Raw genomic sequence first — 14,540 nt, forward strand, 5'->3', positions numbered from 1 at the left:
TCAGGAATGATCTTTTCCAAATTTATAAATTTTGCTGGACCTGAAGTTAAAATCTTATTGTTTGAGCTAATCTGTTAAACTATAACTAGCTTGGCAAGCTTGCAAGATGACATGTACGGTATCCAAACTTATTCTCTCAATTTTGTTTTTTTGATTAATTTAACATCAATTTAATTATAGGGAAATGCTTGCTTCTTACCTTTTCCGTATAAACATATAAGGTAAATTGAAATATGTTGGTTATATGTTGGAGCAAGGTTCCTTTAACGAGGTGACTTATTGATCATCACTTGCTTCTTGTTACTATTCAAGTTGATGAGGTAAACGTGACCCTAATTATGGGTAAGTCATTCCCTTTTATGTATATCTATAAAGATTGTACAATCATTTTACATATTTAATTTTCCTTATACAATTTTAACTGCCATTTCTCTGTTCATTTTTTAATGGATGTAACTTAAATGAAGAAGTAATAAAACTGAATTGTAATATCAATTTAAAGATATTGGCTAATGCCACCCGAATATCTAAGAGTGTCCGACGATTGGTAGTTGCTAAAAACATTCACGATTTTTTTGCAAGTAAAATTAGTTATGACTCCAATTTAGTTACACCCTTACGTGAGTTTAGTTAGTTCATTTACAAGAAGTATTAATTATTCTTTATTATTTACCACTGTGCCAATTAATTTATTACATTTTCTTTGCTCTACTTTTTAGTTCCCAGAGATTTCTATTGTTAGTTAGTTCGCCCAAATTTTAACTTATTTGTCAAATACACTTGTGATTATTTACATGTATTTCTTCTATGTGTTTTAAGACTCTTGACACAACATCAGTGATAATGGTCATTGTTTTAGTTAACAAATAAAATATAAAACTAACTACATGTAACACCCCCAAATCCGGGGTCGGGGATCCGGGTTGTCACGAGTTCCATTTCCCTTAATAATATTTAATCTTAATAATCAACCAACTACTGCGTACTGTGACCCCACAATATACACACACACCACAAGTTATAGTCTCACAGATGAATATCCAAAAATAACACAAGTCATTTTATTCCACAATTATAAACCATTTCACCTCAAAAGGGTTTCTGAATAATTTACATATTCTTTGCCATTATTACAATTCATAATATACATAAGTCTGGTTCATCAATAGTTGAAAGCCTAGCCTATTGGTAGTTCCTACCTCAGCTACGGTGGCATCAACGCTTCCAGAAAACTGCAGAACGTTTCCTGACCGCTTACGAATTGGAAGCTTGGTCCTGTTCATCTTTTCTATCTGTTGTTGTGTGAAGAAAGAAGAAAGCAAGGGTGAGCAACAAGCCCACCAAAATAATATGTATAATAATTAACAATATATGAGCATTCTCATAGTACTCATGAAAGTCTTGGTCCAGAAGAAATGAACCAAGTTGATATCTTAACGCGACCAAGTCGCAAAATATTCAGTATATATATACATATATACTTTTCACAATTTTTGAAATCCTCTGACATGTATAATATACACAGAGTTCCAGTTTATAACTATTTAAAAATATCGTTGCAAGGTGATCTCATATATCTAACCTTGTCTCAACGTTTTTCTGAAAATCTTTGTCATTCATAAGATAATCATTAACTGGATATAAGTTGAAAAGATGAAGTTACAAGATACTCCAATATACTTATATCTTTTCCGAATACTACTTGAACCACCACCGTTCAAGGTATAAACAATTTCGAAAGTTCATCACATAGATGAGACTACAAGATAAGACTTGAATAGATTCAATCCTTGAAATGTTGTTTAAAAGAAATGAAGTTACGAGATACTTCATTTGAGGGAAACATCATTATAACCGTTTGACCCTGTCAATGCCTCAGCAATCACCCATCTGTAGCCTTTCGATCGAATGCTCAGGGTAGTGTTGCAAAAATATCCAAACTGGATGATGAACTCATTACAGGAGTTTGCCGCGCCAGGAAGACCACTTACGATGATCAGTCGCAGTAGTACAGCCCCACCATTTTCTACATGTAGAGGAGAACCTGTCGGATTTACTTGTCAACCGAACACTGGACTCCTAAGGACTGGACCGTCTTAGCGGAACTTCAAGGCCATTTGGGCCAATATAATAAGGCTGGGCCGGCGCCACTCGACCACTTACGCCACTCCTAGTTCAGATGAAATCCATGACTCTGAAACGTAAAGCTCGTCTCCCCTTTTCCTAAGTAGGAACTTGTTGATACGACTCCGCCAGGAAGTCGCATCTAGTTGGAAAGAAAAACTCACCGATATTTCCCAGGCGATGCCTGTTAATGGATTAACTTATTCCAAGAATTTTACTTCCCGAGTGTTGGGTAAGTAATCAAAAACTCTTTTATCAAAACAGCAACCTTGTTGCGAATATAAGAATACATCACGGAGCCGGATCCCTCAGATTTTTGAGCGAGTATTTAAATCCCCTTCGAAAGGAAGATCTTAAATTCGAAAACGAGTTTTGGAATCTGCTCTAACTTTTAAAATTATTTTGAAGACTCGAAAACATTTTTTAAGAATGTTTGGAGTAATGCTGATTTAATAAAATAAATCAGTCCCGATATATTAGAAAATATCTGAATATTATTATTTAAATAATATTCCCACAAGGATAATCCTTATTAAAATAACTGAAGTAGAAGTTTTAAAACTTATACTTGAAATGAATAATAAATAACCAAAGATATACTTATACGAACGTATGATCTTTATTTGAATAATCGAAAATAAGTTTGATTATCGAAACATTATTCTTTAATAAAATAAAGAATATTATTTAGTAAATAAGCGGAGTCATAAGTCCTCAAATGAATATTCAAAATATTATTCATTAAATAAAATAAACGGAGTCTTAAGTCCTCGAATGAATATTCAAAATAATATTCATTAAATAAAGTAAGCGGAGTCATAAGTCCTCGAATGAATATTTAAAATAATATTCATTAAATAAAATAAACGGAGTCTTAAGTCCTCGAATGAATATTCAAAATAATATTCATTAAATAAAGTAAGCGGAGTCATAAGTCCTCGAATGAATATTCAAAATAATATTTATTTAATAAAATAAGCGGAGTCATAAGTCCTCGAATGAATATTCAAAATAATATTCATTAAATAAAATAAAGTTATCGAATAAACCTTATTCGATTAATAGTTTTGAAAACTATATCTATATATATAAATATATATATATATATATATATATATATATTATACTCGGGAACATCGACTCCCGGTTTAGAAAATGTTCAACTTTGGGTCCCCTGTACTAAGGGTATACGCAACTACTGCTTATCTCTAGCATAGATATTATGCAACTTATAAGCATTTGAATCAAGAATAAGATATCAAGATTACGAAACAGACATGCATATATACCATATCAGCATGCTCCAATATATTGCAAAATTTGCTAATAACAATCATGCACTTATCACAAGATAATGCATATACATATATTTACATCACAACAACAGTATAACGGGTATAAAACTTGCCTGAGTGCTCCGGGGTAGACTTAAGCTTAGAGTGGGTACGGTAACCTATGAACAACAATATAAGCCGGAATTAAACCGCGGTCGCTTAAGAAACTAGACTTTAACCAATTGAACCCTAACGTTTGCTTATGGTCATTTCTACGCTTAACAAATCACATAAGTCGTTCGAGTACCCTCGGCTCCACCATTTTTAATAAATTAAATATTACGAATTTTAAGGCAACGCTTTCGCGAGTACCCTACCAACTGCCTAGTCCACTTTACATAATTGTTTCATACTCCAATTAGTCATTTAAGGGCCTTAACCAAGGTTTCAAAGTAAGGCGAGGGGTAATGTTTCGTTCGCGAAACGCCGTTACTTAAAACGGTCGTTTCTCCTAAACCGTACATCGGATTCAAGCGAACCACATATCAAAACGAAGTTTACGACATAATCTAACTAAACATGGCAAAGTCACAGATTCAATAGTTAGCTCTCTGTCCCAAACACTAAGAACAAGCAGTTGTATGCAATTGGGCATTACGACGACTATGTTTACGCGATTACCAAGTTTTAAACCACTCCAAACAACCACCATTCAACTCACAACCAACAATACAACCAACCCTCATCCAAACCCTACTACATCAGTCCCCAAACCTCAAGATTTTCCAATTTATACAACCCCACACATGAACTACTAGCTATACTTAAGTTTCATTAACTATAAACAAGATTTCAACATCTAAATTACTACAAATCCAATCCAAACTCTAAACACACAAGCATCATGCTTCTCATTTACTATAACCATCAAAACCATCATAATACTCAAAGTAAAGCTAGGGTTTGGAGGTGTTATACCTTCCTTGGAGTGATTAAAGTAGCTAGGAAGTTTTAGGGAGCCTCCTACAAGCTTGATCTTTCCAAAGAAATCAAAAACACAAAGTTAGGTTTTGAAGTTTCTAAACGTCAGATTGAAAGAAATGTCAAAACGAGGGTCTTACCATGCTTATTTGGACGAGACTTGTGAACAAGAGTTGTAGGCCATCTCTATACCTTTCCAAAGCGCTATAGAACATACTATTTGAGTGAGTATTGAAGGAGATATGGTAGTTTAAAGTTGCTGCTCTGGTTTTGGCCGAGAGCTTTTGTTCTTGGAAAGAAAAAGTCAACTTCTAATTTGTGTTTTGTGTTTTTGATTTATTTTGCTTGGTTGTTTCCTTTTGTTTTGCTTTATTACCTTTTAACCATGGTAAAATTTGTGTGGCTTGTAAATCAACCAACAATCCCTCCATTTGTCATGCTTATGTCACCATGTCTATGTCATCCATTTGCCACATGTCTCTTCCTTGTGGTTTGATGATGTCACAATCCTTGCCTTCTTGTACAAGCTTGTCTCTTGGTCGTTTATTTATTTTACGGTTCGCTTAACTTTCGTTCTCGTTTATCGTTTGAGAGATTATACCCGGGATCTTATTACTTGGGTTCCCCTAAACCCTTCTCAATAAATTATATTCCTTTTATGATCCCCTCTTATAATCCTTGAATTTAAATCCTTTTTATCCTGTTACCTTATACTCAATTCTTTCGGTATCTGGTGGATTTTTGGGAAAAATCAAAGTGTTCGATTTGGATTCTGACGATCTTTACATACACTTATATACCATATAGAGTACTAATAAGACCTCAGAATATCCATAAAAGAATTGCTACATTGTGTGGCATTAAAAGTTTTCTTATTCAGCAAAATAACTAGTCATAAGGTTTACAAAAAGTCCAAAATTTTTGGGGTTATTACACAGCATATATATAACTATGCAAGAACACATAGATATTTTACTCAATTTACTTTATATAAGATATAAAGAAATTATGCTACAACTTTCAAGAAAAAACAATGTTATTCTTCTTGGCTACTTCCCAAGAACAAGCTCTAGAGTTTGGCTTATAGAGAGAGAAAATATATTACAAAACGAATCTCCTATTGGTTACACAGAACTAATAATTGTAAATGCATTATATATAAAAAATAATGTAGTACTAGGTGTGCACGTTGCACCTTTGTAGATTTTAGGACCACTTTTTTCTTTTGTACGCTCCTCCTCTTTTGCTGTGTATTTGTTCTTTTCTTTCTCTCCAAGTTTAAGTATAGGCTTGACACATATTCACGGACCCCTCCATGTACAATGTGTTGTAGTGGTATGTTTCTTATTTTCTTGTAAATTTGTACCTTCGTTCGTTTGTCACGATATAGTACAACTTGGATTTCATGATCTTGAATAACTTTAACTTTTTGATATAACATCTTTCTTGATTTCACGGTATAGCACATAGTTAGATTTTTCGATCTAGAGAAAATTTGGACTTCTCCATATAGACCAAATTTGAACTTCATAATATTGTGGATCAGACTTTACTACTTGGCTTTGATGAACTTCACTACATAGCTCTTCTAGACTTCACGATATTGGACTTGGAGGAATTTCTACAACTTATTGACTTCAAAAAGTTTTCTATCCTCAAATTCCAGCTTGAACAATTTCACATAAGTTGTTCCAAATTGATTTATTCTATATCTACTATTTAGAGAAGTGTTGCATAGAGATCCCTAAGTTAATATAGAAATCTGATGCTATAACCTAACAATAACAATAATTCACACTAACCTTAGCCCTATACTATCAACAGTGACCCTTTACCCTTCTTCCACATTCATTTTATAATTAAAAAATTAAAGAAAAAATCTAAAGATTTGTGGATACCCTTTTCTGAAAACTTATAATTTGGTCATTTTTTATTTAAAATCTTTAAGCAAATTTATAAAATTAGTTATTTTATATTTACTTGTGTTAAGAAATTATTAAAAAAATTAATTAGTAATATAATATTTATTTATAATGATAAATGATTTTTACGATGATATCCTTTATTTAAATCCGCACGATATTTTCTTGCAATGATATTGTTGTAGTTAAACCATTTATTTTTGTCCTTGTTATTTTTGACATTTATTTTTATTAAGTAGTACAAAAGTTTATCAAACTTAACTATAAATAAACATCTATTACTTTGTTCTTTAAATAATGAATTAAAGATTCTTTTCAGTATTTATATTTATAATTAATTCAAGATTTTTCCCATATACTCTAATTTTATTTTCTTTATACCTTATTTATCTTTTTTACATTCTTTGCCTTTATTACGATTAATTGAAAATTCTTTTTTAATATGTCCACACATATTAAATTCAACATTATATTGTTTGATTCTATCTTATATCTTTTAATTCACCATTTGAATTTATTTGATTTGAAAATTTCTACACTGGATCTCTACATTTATGATTATTGAAAGAAAGAAGGATTTCAGAAGGCCGTGGAAAATTTTGTGAAAGGCGCAAATGTTGAGAAGTCAGAATATAAGTGTCTTTCTTCTTATATATTTGATTATATCTTTGCAGTGAAAGAATGATTCAAAAGAATAATTAATTGATTACTGCCTCTTCCATTTTAATTTTTATGTATAATATGTGCAAATTTTCTTTTACTATCTTTTTATATTCTTATGTCCTTAATGTAAATTGTTGTCATTTTCGGCTTAGTGATGAATTGCGTTTATAGTTGCTAAAGGAATCGCGGGTTGCATTCTGGCTTGAGTTCCGCTCCAGGATGATAAAGCATCCAAGGTGGAATCAATAATCACCTGCACATATCTTATAGTAATATCATTTATGAATATTTATTTTTAATAAATATTAATTTTATGTACATGCGAGTCTTAATTCAAGATCTTATATATGCATTTGAGGTTAATTCAATTCATTTTCAGTCTCATTTGAAAGAAGCCACACTAATACTAGAATCACTTCAAATATCCGTGAAACTGCCACCACAAAATCTGAGTTAATATTCACTTTGTGTGTTTTCTTTTTATCTTATTCATGTGCTTTATTAATGTTCAAAAATATTTGGTGGTCAAAATAGCAGGAAATTTATGTCATATTATTTATGCATGTGAATTATGTTTCCACTTGCACCAACCATGTATTTTAATTCTCTCCCCATATATGGTCTTTTCATATAAAATTATCTTCCCTTTATTCTTTTTATTTTTCTTTTTATTTCGCAGGAAAGAAATGGGAGATTATGTGCAGTCAATGATCAAACTGAGAGCGACCCTATCGGAATTGCTATCTGAAGCTTTAGGGTTAAGCAGTGACTATTTGTCGCGCATTGAATGCATGAAAAGTGAGTTCTTGACCTGGTTATATTATCCGGCTTGCCCTGAGCCTGATCTTGCCTTTGGAGCTCCACGGCATTCAGACCCTACATTTCTAACTATACTACTACAAGACACAATTGGTGGCCTCCAATTTCTTCATCAAGATCACTGGGTTGATGTTCCTCCAATTCCCGGTGCTCTGATAGCCCACATTGGAGATCTTATGCAGGTAGCTGTATACTTGATTTTTTTTTAAATTATATAAAAGTTACAATTCTGATACTGTCGTACTCTGTATACTGCTGAGTTTTCCAGAACCAACAGAGCGATTTTTTATTTTCAAATTTTTTAAATAACTCTTTTTCCTTACTTTGTGAGTACAGATTATTTCAAACGACAAATTCAAAAGTGCAGATCATAGAGTACTGGCACACAGTGATCAAATAAGGGTATCAGCAGCATGTTTTCTGTATCCGAGTGCTAAGAACTTACTGAAGCCATACGGCCCGATAATGGAGCTTATGTCTGACAGCAACCAACCTATGTACAAGGAAATAGTGCCCTTGGAATATGCACTCTACCATCAGTCCAGAGCAATGGATGGTACACCAACGCTTTCTCACTATAAGCTATGAAAAAATGGCAGACAGGCAGTTGCAAGAAAAAAAGTAGCAGTGTTTGTTTGATGCTAGGCTGTTAATTTTCCGGGACAGTAAAAATGGTAATATAGCTCATGCCTGTATAAATTTATCAAAATCCAGAATGTTTGCTATATTTTTTTATTTCGTAATAATAACAACACAGCAGACATTAAGCTTTCAAAAGAAATTTTAAATTAAAACTTCATTTGATAGTTCATTATACAGCACCACATCTTAAAATTACACGAATTCAACATGACACTATCACAACTCTCACGAAACTTAACCAAGAAGAAAAACCAAACAAAGATCCGCTCCCTTGCAGCACCATACGATTTTGCAGTGGCAAAAAGATCTGATAGAACAAAAAATCGAAAACCACTCGTGTAGAGACCAAAAAAGAGAATTATACTTTAAGGACCATTCTTCTAGGTTTATAGTGTGTTGTCTTCTAAACAGTCCTATCTGTTAAACGTCACAGCCCTTGAACATAATGCCTTTTGTTGCAATATCTTCAAGAGTGAGCACAGTGCATTTGTCCATGTTCATATTGTCCTGCCCCAGCAAAGAGTATCAATTTAAAAACAATTTAAACATATATTAAATTACATTTGTAACATAAAACCAGTCAGGTCCAAGGATATGAAAATAAAGGATTGTAGAAATAGTCTTTTATTAAGTTGATTGTTCTTTGCAACTTGAAATGCAATAGAATCAAGAAGTTGCCATGGCACGTTTAACAAAGAATAGTATATCCACCACATAGTATATCGAGATTTTCCCATTGTAGACTTCTGTACCGTCCTTTAATACGTGTCCGTTTGGAAATTTAATATAATTAACTTATAACTTAAGTTGAATAAGCGTCTGATAAGTGATAATCATAACTTGATAAATGCTTATAAGTTATACAAATGTTTGGATAATTTAATTTATAAGTTAGATTTTTTTAATTAAATAAACTAAAATAAATAATTTTTAAATATAATTATCTTAATTCTTATATTTTAAGTTTGATTGACATTTAAAAAAATATATTTTAAAACTAAAACTGATAAAAAAATTAAAAATAAAAAATAAGTTAAGATTAAGTACCTCGTTACTAACATTCAACTTATCAGTTTATAAGTTGTAAATTCAACTTATAACGTTGGGTCGACAAACACTCGTCACTAAACTGTTGCGGGCTTATAAGCCAATAAGCTTGCTTATAAGATTTGCCAAACATGTCCATTGCTAACCCAAGCTCCTTATTGTTTTCACAATTTCAAGAAAGGGGCTGCGATCCTCACATAGCATCTAGATACAAGTACAAAGACTTATTTCAATATATTCTAGATAATGGGAATGATCACTCCCCTCAAACATCCAAAGATATAAAAAGAAGAAGAAGATCGCCCGTTTTCGGAGAGTAGCCCGCTTCCCATTACTCACTAGGGCATTTCAAAAGAATCATTTGTAATGTTTTAATAAGTACACAACGGTTTTCAACTGCACTCCCAAATTTAACTTTTACCAACATTTGCCCACTTGCAACAATATGTTCTACCGTCACTGGTAAAACTCTTAAGTGAATTCCCACTTCCATTGCCCAGCTTGATATTTGCTCATAACTGAAAGATCCACATGTAACAATTTCCTGGTCAACCAATTGCAGAATTCTACCGGAGTATATTACCAAGAAAGAATAACTGATATCATAGACTCTAACTTTTTGTTTGCTAAATTTTTATCTCTGAAGTATCTTATTCCCTTGTAGAAAGTGTTAAATCCAGAAAGGGGTTTTATACAAAAAGTCATGATTTTGGAAATGAATGTCTAATAAATTATTGCAAAGACTTATGAAAGATATATACTTGCATAAGAATTTTTTATGAGATCATCAAATTTTATTCAAAATACATTAAATGATGAACATTGAGGCACACCGATTAGAATGGCAAAAGAAATGGTCCACATGACATACCTTGGACCCATATGGCACGAGTTCCCGCAATTCCTTAATGCAATCTTGGATTAACTGTCTACATTTTTTGCCATTATTAATCGAGGCCTCTCCTTTTGTTTATTACATTTACTATAGCTTGCAGATGATAATGCTTTTGGTAACCTGCCATGCATCATTGGCTCCAGATGTACGAATGGAGTAATTTGCGTTGTCTTCAATAATGGAAGAATGTTGTTTTAGTGAATAATCTGCTGAAGAGATGCCATGTGCGTCATTGGTGTGAGGCTCTAAAACTTTGTCAAATATCAGCAAGGAATTTACTTATCCCGATTTAGTATCCTCATGCTTAACTTCAGTAGCATTTATTCAAGCTTCAGCCACCACTGTTTCTAATAGATGTTCCACACATGAGTTCACTGTCGTAAGATTACTAATGCAAGTTCTGTCATCAGGTATCTGAACAACTATTTCAGTCTTCTGTTTTTTATTTTTTGGAATAGTGCTTCATGAATCCCACGACCAACAGAAAAATTTGAACACAGATCACACTTATTTATATGATTACCCTCTCTATAGTAATCTTCCCAGCTGTAGCCATTGAGTAAAGATAGATCATCATTATTCTCTGTGCCCACTACCGAGTCCCAAAAGACACTACTGCTGTTACGTTTCTTGCTGACAACGTTTTCATTTATATGTTGCAGATATTTTGCAAGATAAGATACAAGTGGATCCAAACTTTCAAAAACCCTCGAGATTGACTTCTCAGGTTTCTGATTCGTATTCGTAACTTCTGTCTTCCATATGTATTAATATTGGTAACTAACTTTTCAAGTTTCTCAGATTGCTGCATCATTAAAACAATAAAATTACAGCATTTATCCAACTTTTCCCTTTCATCACCCTCACTTACCAGGGTTCTAATATTCTCGTCTTGTCATTTAAGTGTATCTATGAAAGTTTGTTCGATTGTGTTTGTGGGTGTATATAAAGTGTAAGAAAATGATGAAGTCATGTAGAAACATACCTAGATATTTAGAAATTGAAGGTTGAGGAAGTAGGTTGGGCCGCGTGCGAGTCTTAACTTTACATTAGTATGATATTTTTTGCTTTGGGACAAAACCACACGAATTTATTTTTAGGCACATCCCAAAATGTCATACTAACAGAGTTAACTCGCTGCTTATTAACAACCAATCTGCCTCTCCCACAAATGATGTAGGACAACTCCTAACAGCCTCTAGATGTATGAATGGAGTAATTTACGTTCTCTTCAATAATGGAAGAATGTTGTTTTAATGAATAATCTGCTGAATAGATACCATGTGCGTCATTGGTGTGAGGCTCTAAAACTTTGTCAAATGTCAGCAACGAATTTACCGATCCCGATATAGTATCCTCATGCTTAACTTCAGTAGCATTTATGCAAGCTTCAGCCACCACTACTTCTAATAGATGTTCGGCACATGAGTTCACTGTCGTAAGATTACTAGTGCAAGTTCTGTCATCAAGTATCTGAACAACTATTTCAGTCCTCTGTTTTTTATGTTTTGGGCATACTACTTCATGAATCTCACAGCCAGCAGGAAAATTTGAACACAGATCACTGATAAGTGGCATTTTATACCACTTATAACGTCTTAAAATGGCTTAAATTTGGTGTCTTGAAATCAAGTATTTTGTGTATTTGATGCGTTTTTCTAGTGTTTATGCGTTTCAGGGTATTAGTTGCATTTCGGGGGAGGAATCATCAAGAATAAGCCTTGGCATGTGTTCACCATTGCGAGAGGAAAGGAATGGGCAGATTATGGCGAAGAAACGGAGCAAACCTGGATTTTTTCCAGTAGAGGCCTGCGCGCCCGCGCAGCATAGCTGAGCGGCCGCGCAGCAATCTGCGCGCCCGCGCAGCTATGCTGAGCGGCCGCGCAGGGTCGGGGAAAAAGATAAATTATTTTAGACTTCTACTTCTGTTTGGCTTCCAACTACTATGTAATCTGAGTTTTATGGGACTATTATATAGGTAGATTTGAGACGTTTTCACAGAGAGTATTAAGGAGATTATGTTTTAGATTGTGTTTTACGCAAGAAGCGAAGGAGATAAGGAAGAGGACCGATTTAGCACACCGCAACGAAGAGGAAGCATATATTCTTGTGATTCTTGTTTTGTTGTAACGTTGGATGCTAGTTTTCTTGCTTTGACTTATTTACTCTTGTGACGTACTCTGTTTTAATATAATTAGTTTAGTTATTATTTTCTTGTGTTTGTTTTGTCATGATTTCATATGAACCCATGATGGCGATAAGTTCTATTATGGGCTAATCGTGATCATGGGGTTGCAACGGATTTATTATGGAATTCTTTAGTTAATTGTTTAATACTTTAGTGTGTGATGATTGCATGATATCTAGTATTGGTCGTGCATATTCGTCTTATGTGCGTTGCGAACATATAAGATAGGTTGTTAATCTCTTGTGAAGCGACGGTGGATCTTGAGATTTAGAACTTGCCATGCTAGCATAGGTTCATGTACGTTGAGCATGATTAGTGGGTGACTCTAACAGTTTTATTTGCCCTATGTAATCAAAAGGAATAGCTTGTGCTTAAATCGTTGTGTTGTCAATTTTTGTAGACATATAGGAACTCAACATAATTGATGACTATTCAACTTCTATCTTAATTGTGGATGCTTGGTAGAATGGTATTAGTACAATCAAAGTTGGCTTTTATCAGTTTCGTGTTATTCAGTTAATATCATCACTGTCACATGCTAAAGGTAATAACAATGGCTATTGAAGGAAGTAATAATGAAGTTGTGATCTCATGAGTGTTTTATTATTGATAAATTGAAGTGTTAGTTAAGTGGTTAATTAAGTAGTTAGTTATAGTTAATATTTAATCAACAATTTTAAGTGTTATTATCTTAACATTGAGAAGTAATCATACATTGGTGAGTGAGTTTAATTAGACAATAATTTAGTCTGAGTCTCTGAGGGAACGAACTAGAAAGTATTCTATATTACTTGCGAACGCGTATACTTGCGTGAATATTAGCGCGTGTTTTCGCCCTATCAAGTTTTTGGCGCCGCTGCCGGGGACTCGGCGTATTTGTTTAGTTTATGTACTTACCATCATTGGTCATTAGGACTCAGTGATTAGGACGTAGTAGTTACTTACTCTTTTCGGTTGTGTTTCAGGTACTTTAGCAAGCGTTTATGCAAACTCGTTCTCGTGCTCGCAAGAGGACTTTAGATATAGCTGAGGAGACAGACGAAGTTCTTGATATTCCGGAGAAGTTAGATTTTGAGGATTCAGATTCAGGAATTGAGCAAAAAGAACCAGTAAACATGGGAGATCGTATTGTTCAAGCTGATCCAGCTCTTATGGATTTTTCTCGGCCTAAAATCGATGACATTCAGTCAAGCATCCTTCATCCGGCTATTCAAGCTAACACCTTTGAAATCAAGCCGGGCACTATTCAGATGGTGCAGAATTCTGTTTCTTTTGGAGGAGCGGCAACTGAAGACCCCAACATGCACATAAGGAATTTTGTCGAGATCTGTAGCACTTTTAAGTATAATGGCGTGACTGATGAGGCTATAAAGTTGAGGCTTTTCCCATTCTCACTGAGGGATAAGGCTAAAGACTGGTTACATTCTGAACCAGCTGGGTCCATCACTACGTGGCAAGATCTTGCGCAAAAGTTTCTGGTGAAGTTTTATCCAATGGCAAAGACTGCTGCTATGAGGAGTGCTCTTACTCAGTTTGCGCAGCAACCTACAGAATCTATGTGCGAGGCTTGGGAACGCTACAAGGAAATGTTGAGAAAATGTCCACATCATGGAATGCCGGATTGGATGGTGATCACTGGTTTTTATAATGATTTGGGGGCCCAATCTCGGCCCATGCTCGATGCAGCAGCTGGAGGCGCCTTATGGGCTAAAAGCTATACTGAGGCGTATAATCTTATCGAGACGATGGCTGCAAATGAGCATCAAAACCCAACTCAGAGGATGACGTCAGGCAAGGTAGCAGGTATTCTGGAAGTTGATGCAGCCACCGCTATTGCAAACCAGTTCAAAAATAATCTATCTCAAGAACTCTCTTTTATTTCAAAACTTTATTCTATCTACATTTCTCATCAAACAACTTTTATTAAAACCAACACTACTACTTATCCTCCTACACATGATCTGGTAACTCAAAACTCTCTTCTG

At 34.1% G+C, this 14,540-nt stretch overlaps 1 protein-coding gene and 1 non-coding gene across 2 annotated transcripts; one reads left to right on the forward strand and one right to left on the reverse strand.

The window, feature by feature from the left end:
- Positions 1 to 7,642: 7,642 nt before the first annotated feature.
- Positions 7,643 to 8,577, forward strand: LOC141705537 (1-aminocyclopropane-1-carboxylate oxidase homolog 1-like). Its single transcript, XM_074508449.1, has 2 exons — positions 7,643 to 7,965; positions 8,120 to 8,577. Exons 1-2 carry the CDS (start codon positions 7,651 to 7,653, stop codon positions 8,369 to 8,371), a joined length of 567 nt encoding a protein of 188 aa, XP_074364550.1. The 5' UTR covers positions 7,643 to 7,650; the 3' UTR covers positions 8,372 to 8,577.
- Positions 8,578 to 14,063: 5,486 nt separating this feature from the next.
- Positions 14,064 to 14,170, reverse strand: LOC141705538 (small nucleolar RNA R71). Its single transcript, XR_012568391.1, has one exon. It is a non-coding gene; the product is annotated as a small nucleolar RNA R71 (small nucleolar RNA).
- Positions 14,171 to 14,540: the final 370 nt, after the last annotated feature.

This window comes from Apium graveolens, unplaced genomic scaffold (genome assembly GCF_009905375.1).
Source record: "Apium graveolens cultivar Ventura unplaced genomic scaffold, ASM990537v1 ctg9008, whole genome shotgun sequence".
Classification (NCBI taxonomy): Eukaryota; Viridiplantae; Streptophyta; class Magnoliopsida; order Apiales; family Apiaceae; genus Apium; species Apium graveolens.